The following is a 15,168-nucleotide window of genomic DNA, read 5'->3' as shown; positions in this document are numbered from 1 at the left end:
TGTCAGCCCTTATTGAAACATAGTAACATTACTCATGGCTCTATTTACAAACTGAAATGTTTAAGTATTTATTACAAATTATCATTTTTATTTATACAATCTGAAATTATTAGCAGAGCTTGAATATTTTACATGCACTTTTTCTATATTAAGTTTTAGTTTTTTTCTGGAGTGAATTACAACTACATTCTACAGTAACAGTCAAATAAAGTTTGAAAAGTGTTTATCCACATGAGTCAAACTCAACATGGACATACTCAAGATTTCAATTCAGTCAAATAAATTGCTGATTGTATCTTTAAAGTGGCCATTAAATGTTAATATGAGCTTTTTTTCTGATAGAATGGGATTATGTGTTGACATGCACTGCTATTCATTACACTATGTGGGAAGAGGACAAGAAAAATGAGAAAATATCACTTAATAATGACATCACATTTATTTTAACTGTGCCTTATCTGAATTAAACACGTTTACCCTGCAGTAGGAGTAAAACAGTGAGCAATTATTTTCATTATTTAGTTTGTAAGCACAGAATAATGCTCAGAGCGAAGCTTTGTTTCTGTTATTTTCTGTAATTGTTCTGTTGTAACTAATGATCTTCTCCCTTCTTTGTCAGGTGGCATCCCTTTTGTTCTGACTGGGGAACTGTTTGAACAATCCTACCGACCTGCCGCCTTCATGATTGCTGGCACAGTTAACTGGCTGGCCAACTTTGCTGTGGGTCTCCTGTTTCCATTTATTCAAGTAAGTTACCGTTAACGCCTCAAATTTAAAACATCACACACACAAAAAAAAAAAAAAAAAAAAAAAAAAAAAAAAAAAAAAAAAAAAAAAAAAAAAAAACAACAAAAAAAAAGGGAATTTTTTTAAAATATAAACAAAAAAAAAAAAAAAAAAAAAAAAAAAAAAAAAAAAAAAAAAAAAAAAAAAAAAAAAAAAAAAAAACAAACACACACACACACACACACAGTCATCAGTTGATTGTCAGCTAAACCAACCTAACACCAGGTTTGTCGTTTCAGCCTTTCACAGTCCATTAAAGTTGTCAGTCCCTCATTAATCCCTGCAGTGGCTGCTTGTTACACCATGTTGTCGACTGGTTGCCTGCTCTCCACCAGCACCTCCACCTCATTAGTCAACATACTTAATATGTCTGTAGTCCTATCACATTACATTACGTATTTTATATTATATGCAACTACTGAGCTCTAATGGTTGTCCTTGGAAGAGTCAGTGACTCATTTACAAGCTTTTCACAATAATGGTATTAACTTAATGATAAGTGTTCCTGACTGAACATGTGCTGTACATTTTGTTCCTTTTTAGTAAATTGAATATCAATGCTGGATTATACAAAGCAAGCTGTTGCAGATGTCCTCTACTTAATCATACTTGTTAACCTAACCGTAAGGTAATGTCCTCTCAGCTTTGGTGCAGATGCTTTTGAATTCAGACCTGACCTAACAATACAACACTTGTAAATGAAAACTCCAGTCCCACTTCCATTACTGTGAGCCAATGGGATCACCACTTCGGCTGGCAGAGCAGTGAGAAACAACAGCTAAACTGTGAAGGGTGTTCCAATGGGCATTTGCTTTACACGGATTACAAAGCACAGTTTTTATTTCCCTTGTTAATGCGTCAATCTGTGAGATTTTCTCATCATAACTGAGATATTGGCAGTAAAACATACTATAAGGAGCACAACACAGAGATATTTGTAATGTGTTTCATGGCTCTGCATTAAGTTTAGAAAATACCCCTTGTTATGTCACCAGGGTTTCTACCATTGAGGTGCATTATGGGAGATGTAGGATCTGGTGTTTTAGAGCTCATCTGTTGTGACTTATTGGAAGTGCAATGCTAAATCACTGGAGTCTCAAATCTCGTCTACATCATATTACATGTTTCAGATGTGTTTTGCAACTCATTTTTTTTTACCTCTTCGGCAGATTGATTTAGGTACCTGATTTTGTATTGTGTGCTTTGAGTGCCCAGCAGTACTGTGGCTGAACAGAACCAGTGTGGACACTGACTGTTGTGCTGCTGACATGCTGCTTTCGCTGCTTGGCCTTGTTAGCAAGATGTTACGGATGAAATGTGAGACATTGCAGGAAAGATGAATACAAAGTATTAGACACTTTCAAATCCTCGTAGGAGCTGTAGTCGTTGCTTCCAAAATAATCATAATTGTTGTTTATTTTGGTTGAAATAAGGAGGTGTTCAGGTGTTTTTCAGCCAGTACAGAAGTGGATATCTGGTTATCTTAAAATATAGACAGAAAACAAAACATTATAATGTTTTCAGTTTTACAAAAATACCTTTTAAATGAAACCTATAAGCAAATACACTGAGCAATGAAAGGTAGTGATGCAGAGGCTAACACAGAAGTTGTCCAGGCGTTGGCGCTCTACTGTAGAATCCTTTAATCCTATTTACTTGTTACTTGATCTTTATGTTAAAAAAAATGAGCATTCTGAGAACTCCACTTTAGGGACTTTTTTAAGGAGTATAATAAGCAAATATCACTAGTTTTTAGACAGAAGAGCCAATTAGTGTTTGACACTGGAATGCTTTACCAAGAAACTGCAGGGTCCTCTTTCAACTTCTAAAACCTGACTCATGCGCCTGGCGGCTTTACATCACTGCCTCCTCTCATTTTACCTCGTCCATTTCTTTCCCTCTATGCCTCTCTTTCTTTGGCCTCACAGCTTCTTTTTTACTCTTTCTCTGGCTTTCCTACTTTAACTGTATATGTTTGCTAAAGCACCTTCCTAAGAAAACATAGTGTTTGTATAACTTAGATTTGGGTTTGGTGGTGTTAAAGGGATATTGGTACCTGTTTTGGCCACTTGAACAATCAGGTGTGTTGTTTCAAGTTCAAGTTTCAAGTCCCTATTTGTCATATTCACAATAATTACAGTGGAGCAGTCATTAATAATGGAATTGTTGTTGCCACTACAGTACAAAATGTATAAAAGAGAAACACGCTAGTAAAAAAAAAAAAAAAAAAAGACAGATAGTGCAGAGGTTCAATATAGGAATTAAAATATAATACTATGGTAGACTGGTGTATAGTAGTGATACAATGATACAATGATGATACAATCAACTACTAAATATAGATGTAAACTGCAGTGTGTGCAGGTATAAACAGGTAGTAGAAGTAGTATAAAGTTGAAGTGTACCAATGCAGTGTGAGTAAAGTGTCAAGTGATGAGTTCAAGAGTTGAGGAGCTCAAAAGTTCAGCAGTCTTATGGCCTGTGGGATGAGCCTGAGCCTGGTGGTGTGGGACCGGATGCTGCGGTACCGTCTGTCAGACGGCAGCAGGCAGAGCCGTTTGCGGCTGGGGTGATAGGGGTCTGATGATCTTATTTGCCTTGGTCCTGCGTCGCTGGATGTAGCGGTTTTCACTTTTCATTCAGCAATTCACTCATAAGTTGTGTCTGAAATCACTCCCAGTTTGCTATACTGTATGGTTCACTATAATTACTGTCCGCTATTTTTTTTCAGTGTCTGAATTCTGACTGAAATTTAGTGCACTGAAACAAAAGTAGTGCATGTGGCATGTACACTACTTTTTGCTAACAAACCCACAGTGAACATTTTTATAGAAAATGACCATTGTGTCACTACACAGATTATGATGTTTCACAAGTGTCCCAAATTTCAATGTCCTGCTCATTATATAGTAAATTATTCAGTCTCTATTTACTGTTTGTAGGGAGTAGTGAATGAGTGAGTCCTAAAAGTAGCTGGAATCAATATAAGATGTCAGTGATTGAAAATATGTTTATCAGGAAGTGATTTATTGAGTGTCGGTGTAATTATCACACAATAACTAAAGACAGTACACACTTGTCTGTGATGTAAGAATGATTTCCGGTAAGATGTTTGATCTTATGTTTAAAATTAGTAATGTATCGGTATCCCTATGCCACAGCAGTTGTTGTGCCACTGATAGTGAGACCTGTCTGATGTAGTGTGCAGTTTTCCACCTGTTGTACAGGACTTAATCCCCCCTCCAGGTAAATGTCCTGAGTCCCTTAGTGCTGTCTTCTTATTCCATTAATTGTCCCCAGGCCTCTGTTAAGCTTTTGCATTTGACGTGCAGAGGTTGGTAGAGTAGCCAAAAATTGTACTCAAGTAAAAGTACTGTTACTTCAGAATAATACGACTCAAGTAAAAGTAAAAAGTAGTCATCCAAATAATTACTTGAGTAAGAGTAAAAAAGTGCTTGGTGAAAAAACTACTCAATTACTGAGTAACTGTTTAGTAATGTCTGATTAATTTTTTAACATAAGCATTCAGTCAGACAGAAAAAAATACAAAATAATCATCTTTATATAGTTCATCCAATCAATAAAATAAATAAATAAATTACAAAATAGCTTCAATTAAAATAATCCCGGTAAATTCAAGTACTTAAAAAATAAAATCATAATAATGAATAAAAAATAAATAAGCACAAGTAACACAAATTTCCAAACCTTTATACTTTTTTACCAGGCTCTGCAGGCAGAACTAGAACAAGGTAATGGAGCTGCTGTTTTGCACTTTTACTAAACATGCTTTTAATATGAGGCCAGGGGTGTTTCTCCTCGTCTGGGTCTGCATTGCTGACGGTTGATTCTGACATTTTTGTTTTCCTACGACTAAAGCTAACCCGTCCCGCCACTGAGATTGAGTATGGTCACGTGACGAGACTGCACAACTACGTCTGATTGGTGAAACACAGTCACGTGGTAGAGCCTTTTGCGGAAGTCTCTCTCTCTGTCAAAATAAAACATTAAAATGAGGCGTACGCGGGGGGATAAAAACACTGACGCTTAGAATACCAAAGAGGTAAAAACAAAAGTAATGAGCTCATTGTAGCCTATGTAGCGGAGTAAGAGTACAGTTTCTTCTTCACAAATCTACTCAAGTAAAAGTAAAAAGTATGGTGATTTAAAACTACTCCTAGTAGTATAATATTTTCAAAAACATACTCAAGTAAATGTAATGGAGTAAATGTAACTCCTTTCTACCCACCTCTGCTAATGTGACAAAACATTAAAGAACACTGAGAAAAAGAGCTGACTGCTTTATCCAAAACACTTTATAGTTTATTCATTGCCTCCTTGTAGTCTTATCAGTTAGATTTCAAACCATGTAGAGTATAAACATTTATAGCCTGCTTTCTCTGGGTGCAACAACAACATCGATCCGTGCTGCAAATGCAACACACACAGTAAAGTTACAAGCCACTCCTCCACCCTGGTTTCCCCTCAGCCCCCTCTCATTGGCTGGAGCTCCCCGGCAGAGTCCGCGACAACTCCAGATATTTAGCCTGCTAGATATCTATGATGTGTCTGAGATGCACCAGTGAGCCTCTCATCTTGTGTTTTGGAACAATTCACACATCACGCTCGAACATGGGAGCACTGAGCCAAAGCCGATTTGCCTCCAATCTGAGGCTTTAGTCGGGGAGCTCCCAAAACTGTCTGCGAGCAGAAAATCAGGGCTAAAGTCCTATAGTAGAAAACTTGCCTCAACGCAAACACACTGGACAGACAGAAGCTAATTTACATTTCACTTAAGAAGATCAATGAGATTAGTGAGGCACCACCAGCTCTATTGACGTGCAGAGATGGGAGGAAGTCATCACCGTCGGCAGGCTTAACATGCAGTCACATCCCGGACAGCTCTGAGACAATTTGCACTGGACAATTTGCTGGCGCTGGCCAAGGCCAGCGCCAGCAGCAAAGCTGTCTTCAGCAACAACACTTTCTAAAAAAGAATGTTGAATGAAGGTGTCCAACAACAACAAGGTCGGATCCCACATCAGTACCAGTGGGGTAAGATAATATGAGTCTGTGATGCCCCGCTACATGGAGGAAAAGTTATCCATAGTGGCTTGCACCCACAGTATCTCTACCGTACCTGGCTGCTCCACACTTTAAGCCTGTGTTCATGCTCCTCAGGGTGGGGTGATACAAGCTACCAGGGTGATGTAACCGGTTGTTGGATTTTATTTTTCTTCTAAATCTGGGAATTTATTTGCATGATTATTGAATCGAAATGTGTGACGATCAGACTGAACATCTTGAGGCACTGGTGCATAATCAGCAGCTCATCTGTGTTTTATCCTTATTTTTCTATTCACTTTCTATTATAAGCATGTTCTGAGCTGTGTGTGTCACAGGAGAACCTTGTTTACAATACCCTGCAGTGAACAGTGTCTTTATGTGGCACTTTTGGAACACACAAAACCAATGAGCCTCACCTGGTCTCAACAGAATATGACAACTGAAAACCCACCAGCAGCTCTGCCGTGTCTCTTTATTGCTGCGCTCAGACTCGACTCTGAAGTCCACAGATCATCATTTTTACTGGCATGTCAAGCCAAAAAGAGAGCAGGGTATTCTATCACATTCAACTGTGAAATCCTGCGTGGTTTCAGAGCCATCTGGTTGGCTGCAGTGTGCTACTGTGTACCACCTATAGATTTGGATGCAGTCAGAGCTTTGTTTCACAATCACAAAGTTCCAGGATCAGTCAATTTTACAGTTCAATTTTGAATGCTGCAGTGAGGTAGCGCACCATAACTCCTAATTGGCAAATATTGCCTGAAGAAAGATTTATTTTTCATTAATAATTCCTATACATTGTGCCTTTTACTTACTGTATTTCCAGAACATTGCAAATCCCTCAGGCCCTATAACTCAATATCACACGTTGCCATTTCAGTTACATCAATAAATGCCCCGTTTTTGTATTATTGATGAGCATGACATTGGTGTACTTGACCCATTATGTGCTGCCTCATGAGAGAAACTAAAACAATTTTTCTTTTTAGTAAGCTACTGTAAATTAATTAGACGAGCCGTGGAGAACAACAGAAGAAGAAGGAACTTCTAGCACAATGTGTAGACAACATAAGTAGCCTGATATACATTTGCTCGTTACTGGTTTCATTGGGATGAAGAAGAAAAGAGGAGAAAGGAGTTTTGCTGGGGGGGAAGTGCACCATAGCTTTTATGTGTATCCTGTATTTCCTGTCTCTCCTTCTCTGCCTTGTGCTTCATTTCCCTCTCTTAAACGTTTTATGGCAGTCTTTAATGTCTCGGCAGGCGTCCTCAATGAGGTCCTTTTTTCGTCCTTACTACACCAAGTTGGAGCCAACTGGCTGTGATGTACTTTGACGCTTCAATAATCATCTTTCACAGATCTGTTTTAATTTCTGCTGTCAAATCTTTACATTAATCTCGGCTAAGAGGTGATGGGTCACAAACCTGTAAAATCTATCGAATGAATCATCACTCTTTACACTAAATTTGACGTTTTTGTGGATACCTTGACCTAAAGTATACATCAGCTCTATCAGTTTAAGTACATTCTACCATACACAAGCATATTGGGGTTGTTATTGAATTGCAGGAATGAGAAATCAATGTGACATTTTACTTTGAAATCGTGAAGTCTAGCTCTTTATTTTACTGCCCACGCACTTGTACAACAGCCCTGTGTTCTTTTTATGTCTCCATTCTCTCGCGTCCTCCTCCTCCGCTGTTCCTCCACAGTACAATCACATCTTTCTCCCAAAGCTAAGTTGACTTCATCAGCTGTTCCTTTGACCTCTTTTACATGTGTACATCTCCAGAATTGTATTTTTATTTTTTTCACTCTCTCTCTCTCTCTATAACAGATCAAACTTTGTGACTGTCCTCCCCCCAACACCACTCCATAAGTCTTTGTACAAGCATCTTATTGCAACCCATATTTACATTGTAGTGGTGGAGACCTCTACTAGGCATTGTAATGATGACGGGAATGAAGGCGGTCAGGTGACGCCAAAGTCTTTGTAAGGAGGAGGTCAGGGAGTATGGACGGGTCATTCAAACAGGACTTTCACCCAGGAGACGGCTGTTCGTGTTCCGTGAGAAAACTAAAAATCAAAGTTGACTTATTTTAACTTTAACGTACATAACGTTACCTTTTAGTAATGTCACGTTTGAAACTATGTCACATAGTTACGTATGTAAGATAAGTAACTTAACAAACATACTTAATTTAACTTAAATCAAACCACAATATTTTCCTAAACCTAATCAAGTAGTTTTGTTGCCTAAATCTAATGAAACTGTGACCATTTTACAGCGTTAACTACGTGTTTAAAAACTGTGACCGTTACCTTTAGGTATGAGGATATGTTGATCTGCTGCCATAGTGGCGCTGATTTAGGAAACACTCCTGTTAGTAGTATTGGAGGGTAGGAACAAACAACCTGTGTGGTTGTATGGGCTGGAGGGCTTGTTGCAATCTCCCAATGTCCCAAAAAAGTAGCTTGGTGTGTGAGGTGTGTGCGTTTTAAATCAAATATGTTATTAAAAGATTAACTGCCTCCTTTGCAGGTTCCATGTTTATTTTAGGATTTTGTTCTCTGTGTGCTGCCCTAAAACTTGCACATACATTTGTTTTATATGAATGTAGGTGTGGCTAAATGTGTTGCTATAGTTTCTGTTCTCAGGGTGTAACCTGCAATGACAAGTCCTTTTTGGCCACTGTAGAAACTAGCTGTGAACACAACGCTGACATATTATCACTCTGTCTAACTTTTGGTCTGGGCAGGTAGAGTACAATGGTTTTTTAAGGGTTTTTTGTTGGATAGAGCTTCCTGCTACTGCCAAAAAGTAGGCTGATGAGAGTGGTGGAAGTGAATCAAAACAGTAAAGTTTAGGGCTATCAAACCAAATCAAGGAGCTGAAAGATGCTAAAACGCAGGAACGAGCTGAGGAGAACTGCAGAGTCAGCTGATAATTCTCTCTAGGTTCATCACTACGAACGACCTCTTTCACATACAAATACTGTAGTTACATCCATTGTTAATATCCCTTCATTTAAGCAGTGATGAAACAGCACATTCCATTATGAAAAAAAAATTCTTGACAAAACACAATGTGCCATTATCTGGAAACTGTCTAAAAAAGACTTAGGGAAACAATAAAAAAGGCAATTAGACCATCATTGTTCCCTTTCTACAGGACAGAAGATGGAATTGTATATATTCAATATTATATTTTGAGCGAAGTTCTACTGTCTGCCTTATGATTGCCCTCTGTGCCGAGGACATAGTTCAGCTCTGCTTTTTATAGACGCACCACTTTGCCCTCGGTCATAATGTCCCACTTGTCCCTCATTAGATCCTAATGGCATTTGACATTTCAATCTTCGTGAGCAGAAAAAATATTGATATGTACGCTGAAGTTCATGCCCTTTAAATCCTAGAGTTATCTCAACTTTTCCAAGCACTGCTTCACTGTTCCATTCTGACATTCCTTTGCAGAGAGACATGTGGGCTTGTTTTTAGCTGCTTACAAACAATAAGTTACTGTTAATGGGAGTACCTGGTGCAGGTTGAGAGGTTTTGCTTAAGGCTTTCATCTTTCAGAGAGAATTGTTTTGCATACCACAACAAAACACTATACAGGGGATATAGCATCTTCATATGATTAACTTTATGATTGAATGAATAATGTACACACATTTTCTTGATATTGAAGCATGGCTTATTACATACATGATCATAATTCCAGTATTGGGAACAAACTTGGAGTATACTGCTTTGATGAAAAGTAATTTGTCCTTGAATACTCCTCCCAAAACATTGGCTGACTTAACTTTAATGCAAGAAAGCATTCATGCTTCAAAGCTCTGAGAGGCAGGACAGGTAATACCTGTGGATCTACACATATTCATATTTAGTACTGAGGCACCAGACAACATTATGGAATCCAATGCGTGAAGAATTATAGTGGGTGTGTTGGTGCGTTCACCTGCTTTTATTAACCACACAGGATTCTTGACATACAGTAATGTTACAGGAAGCCCAATATGTGTCATTTCATGCTTGCTGTTCCTGTATCTTCTCTTACTGCAAGGAATTTGTTTAATCCAGAGACTATTGACCTTTTGTGGCCTTATCTGCCTCTTAAGTCTTGGATTTGCAGTTTTGAAACATTTCTCTCTGGCTATAATGACTCTGACCTCTAGTAATAGATGCAGGCATTTAGCCCTAGTTATTCATCAGGACTTCTGCAAGCAGGATTCAGTTACAGTCACACTCTGCTAAAGCTAAGCACAAACGACATGAGCACAGGACGTAACCTTGTTAAGTTCTGAAAACAGGAGCAGTGACTCAGAAATTCATTAACATATCACTGCGCTGTATCCAACAATAAAGCTAATGTGACGGAACTATACAGGAAATTCTAATAACGTTATATTATAGTACATTTATCTCCTTTACAGCATGACTTTATGGGGTGATGTCTCATTTCTGTTCTTGCACAAGTGCACATGCAGTTTTCAGATTACAGCTCATTTGATTAAATGTCATACTACTCCTACTGCTGCAGCTGAATACCACATATTGTCATAAAAAAATACTGAACCACTATTAATGACCAAGCTCAGGGCCTGAAAAGTGAAGCCACTGTGGAAGTGCCTTAAACCTGCATTCTTTCTACTTTCCAACCTGGGGCGACTCCACTGGTTGCAAAAAGAAGTCTATGAGAAAATTACTCTACTTCTCACTTGATTTATTACTTTAATAATATATAATAATTTATGGTTTCAATCGATAGTTTCAAGTCTTCTTAGCACGATGTTTAATTAGTAAATTATGGTCCCATTTATTTTAAAATAGATAGGATAGGATAAAGCAGGGTATGCGTCACCTTGTGATTGACAAGTTGCTTCTACAGCGGTGTCCTTGGTTTCTAAGTCAGATCCATCACTCAATCTTCCTCTGCTCCACCCTCCCGGACAATTGTGATCACTTCTGGCTCCAAAAAACAAAAACGTCTACAGCCAAAATGCCAAACTTAATGCTTCAAAATGGCAGTCAACAAACCAATGGGTGACGTTGCAGTGGCTACATCCACTTCTTTTATACAGTCTATGTAAATTACGTTAGTTACACTTTCTCTAGTCGCATCTCCACAGTGCTGCGGAGGAAGGTCTGGCTAATCCAAGCAACATTCAGAGATAGGAGAAAAACTTGCTCTGGTTTTTTGGCATTTCTTTAAACCAATCACAATCGTCTTGGGCGGCGCTAAGCGCTGGACGCACGTACCATGCCTCTGCCAAATAGCCTTGGGAAGGAACTTGTTTTGGTGGAATGTGCAGGTTGGGAATTTTACTCAAAAAAAAAAGATGAATATAATTTGGTTGTCAGTTCTATCTCGGAGGATGTTTTTCGAATCGACCCAGAGTTTAGAATGCCAACACAAAGAAAGAGGAAGGTGAGATCCGACCGAAAATGAGGGACATCCGGCAGAACCTCTTGTGGCAGCGGAACAATCCCATAAATGAAAATGTCATGAATATAGACTATACTTTCTCAAACTGCAGATACAGTTTAGGACATGGTTATGCTAAACAAAACATTAAAAAGGTGTCATTTGGTTGGGGAAAGGACTTGCACAAGGTTGACGGATTAACTATTATGTTTCATTCCACTCAAAGACAGACATGCATGCATGCAGGCTTTGTTACTCTTGCTGTAACTTGAAGGACATGTTCATAGAGAGAAACAGAAAGAGTTAGACAAAAGTCAGTCCGGAAGTTTGAGATCAGAGTGAACCTTTGCTTGCGGCATGCTGGACATTGTACTGACGTTGGGTTGACCTTCCGTCAAATGTTTTCTCTGCAGCCCCTGCAGACAAACCTAAATTTGTCTTTTCAGCCAGCTGCAGCAGTGTGTCACGCGTGGGAGGAAAAGAGTGAACCAAAGTAACTGAAAAGGGCATATCAAACACACAAATAGTGGTTTCTTAAAGGAGGAGGTTATTCTAACAGGATCGGTTAATTGTTGAAGATGAAACAGAAACAGGGCACATATGTTTATAAAGAAAACAAGGGCAAAACATACCTAAAATACCATAAAACATACCAGTACTTAGGTTTCCTGTATGATATGGGTTAGCCCCCCAATGTTCACAGAAGGAAAGTATGTGCAATTTCTTTAAATCTCAGGTGTCAAGATACAAACACTTAAGGTACCCTGTGGACTTTTTGACCACTAGTGGTGCTGCAGAACAATGTTTTGATGACCATGTCCTTTTAATGTTTTTAATATCTTTGCTACCCTAGAGCCACTTCACTGGTGTAGCTAAAAAAAAAAAAAAATACTTATTTATCAATACACAGCAAAAGGTACCAAACAGAAAACTGAGTATACTTGATATAATCACTTTTCCAGTGAAAAAAAACAAAATACACTCAGAAATTGAGAATTTGTATGCAGTATTGAATTAAGGAACAGTTCACCAATACAGCATTATTATTATTATTTTTACATTATGTTGCTTTGTTCAAATAGTACGATTTTGCCCAATATTTAACAATTCCTGGAAAATCATGTCATTGAATCCCTCCACAAGTTTATTTCTTAATACAAATGTAAGTGAGGCATCCTGTTTTCAACTATATATCTGTTGCCAGAAAGGTGTTGTTCCATAACAACACCTTTCTGGCAACAGGTATGTTGTAACTTTGACACATTTACAGAAATGTGTTGAACTCCACTGGTTTCAACATGTCAGAGACATATTGGGCCTTTCCCATTTCTCAAATTTGTACCTACTCAATCCTCGATCCTCTGGCTTGTGATCAGGACATTATTCTCAGTTGAAGGACGTCCCAGTTCCTAAAATGCACATCGAGGAGCGAGGCGGCTCCCTGGAGGAGCTATAATTGTGGATACACCGATGTATCCTCTGCGGAAATCTTTTCACCTGTGGCATATAAACAAAGAGGTGCTATCAAACCAAATCAATGAAATCAATTTGATGAAAAAGGGATAGAGACTTAACAGACAAGGACTGTAGACGGGCAGGGAAGTGTCCATTCGGGTCTCTTAAATCTGAGAAAATACCTCATTCAGGTGGGTGGCGTGTGGATGATTTTAAGCCTATATGCAGATTCGGATGAAGAGCCGATCCACGCAATAATAATAGATAAGATAGGGTGTTTGTGTGTATATAATATAGCCTACTGTATAGGTATATACTTCTTTTCATACAAACATTTGTAGTGTTTTACACTAAAATAGCCTATGAAGGCTATATATAGCCTATTTACTGTATGTATAAATGTTTTAAACAACCAATAAAAATGTACGACATCCGTACATTCTTAACATATTATGCCACGCTGTGAACTGAATTCAAAGTAAATAGGTTATAGAAGTAGTCTTAACACTGTTTTGCTCATCTGACAAAGATCATAAAATACAGCATATGACAAAACATTGAACAGCTGATGCAGCTGTGCCGCACATCATATTTAATTGACGTCACTTTTAAACGACGGCTCCGAGGCGAAGATGCCTCATGTTTGTTAAATGCCGACTCCTCTCTCCTTGATTCTATTCCTCGACTTCTCGGCTCGAATCTCCTGCAGGCTGGACTAAGACGTGAAACGAGGAATTGAGGAGAGGAATCGGGGATGCACAATTCGGGAAATGGGAAAGGACTATATTATGTGTAATCCTATAAGCTACCGTATCAATGTCTACTAGTTTAAATGATTAGAGGGGGCTTGCTGTGTTATCAGAACGGTACCAGATCTACATTGGTATGTGCAATGGAGAGTGTCAGCAAATCCACAGGACACTAATTATACACCTCACCACTGTCTCTCTACACTGTCACATCATGCTGTAATGCCTGATTGGATCTAGTGAGCTCATATATTAATTTGATATTTATACAGTATATACTGTATATACAAGAACATATGATGCTCTCTGCCTGACTGTGTCATGGACAGATAGGAAGACAGAGAGGAGCGATGTAATGTGATGATAAAATAGATGTATCCTTCAATTTGATCGATTCTGGTGGTAATAGATCAGTCAGTCAGTGAAAGAGCAAGGAGAAGTGGAGTTGAATATGTAATAAGACAGACGATAGAGGCATACAGCAGAGAGGATGTGATGCCAAAGGAGAAACGGAGAAATGGATTTGGAGAGGAAAAGAAAAGAGTGGGGGGGGGGGATAAGGCTGACCAAGGCGAGGAAGGCATGAACAAGTGTGAGAGAGAGAAAGCGACAGAGGGTTATTTTTAGTCACCCGGTGCCACAAATATTGCAGTGTTGTTTGGGTTTTGCCAGGGCCACTTACTCCCAGGAACTCACCAGCTCACAGCAGTGACTCACTGGTTACTGACTGGCACATGAAACCAGCTCTGACCCTTGTTCAGACAACACACCGCTGCACTGTCACATCCCTTTACCTCCATGACAGGCCACCGCTGAGCTGTTATTCTGGGTTTTGCAGTGGTGGCTTTAGAAACTTTTGAATGGGGGGGTTGGACAGACTGGAGCACAGTTTTAAACAAGGGTGGCACATTTTGGAGATGAGTAAAAATTGGTTGAGACTCAAATGTAAAGCTCTAATTCTTGACAATAATGAACTGTAGATTTTTGTTTATTAAATGTAATAAAGCCATGCCAATAATACAACTTCAAATAAATAATAAATAACTGGCATTTGTAACTCCAAATAGCCAACATCCATGGACACATTACGGGACAACAGGATCTTGGACACATATATGTCAAAGGTCCCTAATACATAGGAACACAAAATACACGGCCACATCATTTTTTGTAGTTGTTTTGCATCACTTTGCAGTTGTTTGATTGCCTTTCACAAATAGTTCACGAAACGTGTTTCTGAAAACATTTTAAGCGAGAAATAGGCCATGCAGTTGCTGAATCTATCTTAATTTCAGCTAAACAAAGGTCAGTTTAAAAGATTTTCGTCAGGTTTTGAGAGACTCTAGTCACACTCATTCCGCTCACCATTTACGGGTGAGTCCCGACTGCCCTGCCTCCGACTGAACATGTCAGGTCGGCCAAAATGAACGCCGACAACCCCTCAGACTGACGATGGCACGGGACACACCGAACAGATTCGAGTCACTGACCTCGCCAGACTGTCCAACAGCCGATTTTTGGCCCTGTGTGTCCCTTAATGAACACAAAGGTTTCTCATGAAATGCATGTTTTGGAATTATCTGTTGCAGTGTATTGATCAGTGTGTGGAGGGTCAATGTTAGCGATTTAAGCGTGATTTATGCTTCCGTGGAGACTTCACGCAGAGCTTTTGCCGTAG

General features: G+C 38.9%; 1 protein-coding gene across 7 annotated transcripts in view; it reads left to right on the top strand.

Moving 5' to 3' along the window:
- slc2a9l2 (solute carrier family 2 member 9, like 2) overlaps positions 1–15,168 on the top strand; it is a 100,023-nt gene that overhangs the window by 77,560 nt on the left and 7,295 nt on the right. For all 7 annotated transcript variants that reach the window (XM_039797560.1, XM_039797555.1, XM_039797561.1 and 4 more), the window contains exon 12: positions 620–747. In XM_039797560.1, coding sequence (XP_039653494.1) covers positions 620–747 — 128 coding nt within the window. The remainder of the gene's footprint in view (positions 1–619; positions 748–15,168) is intronic.

Source organism: Perca fluviatilis, chromosome 4 (assembly GCF_010015445.1).
Source record: "Perca fluviatilis chromosome 4, GENO_Pfluv_1.0, whole genome shotgun sequence".
Taxonomy (NCBI): Eukaryota; Metazoa; Chordata; class Actinopteri; order Perciformes; family Percidae; genus Perca; species Perca fluviatilis.
This window is presented reverse-complemented; position numbering and strand designations above follow the sequence as displayed.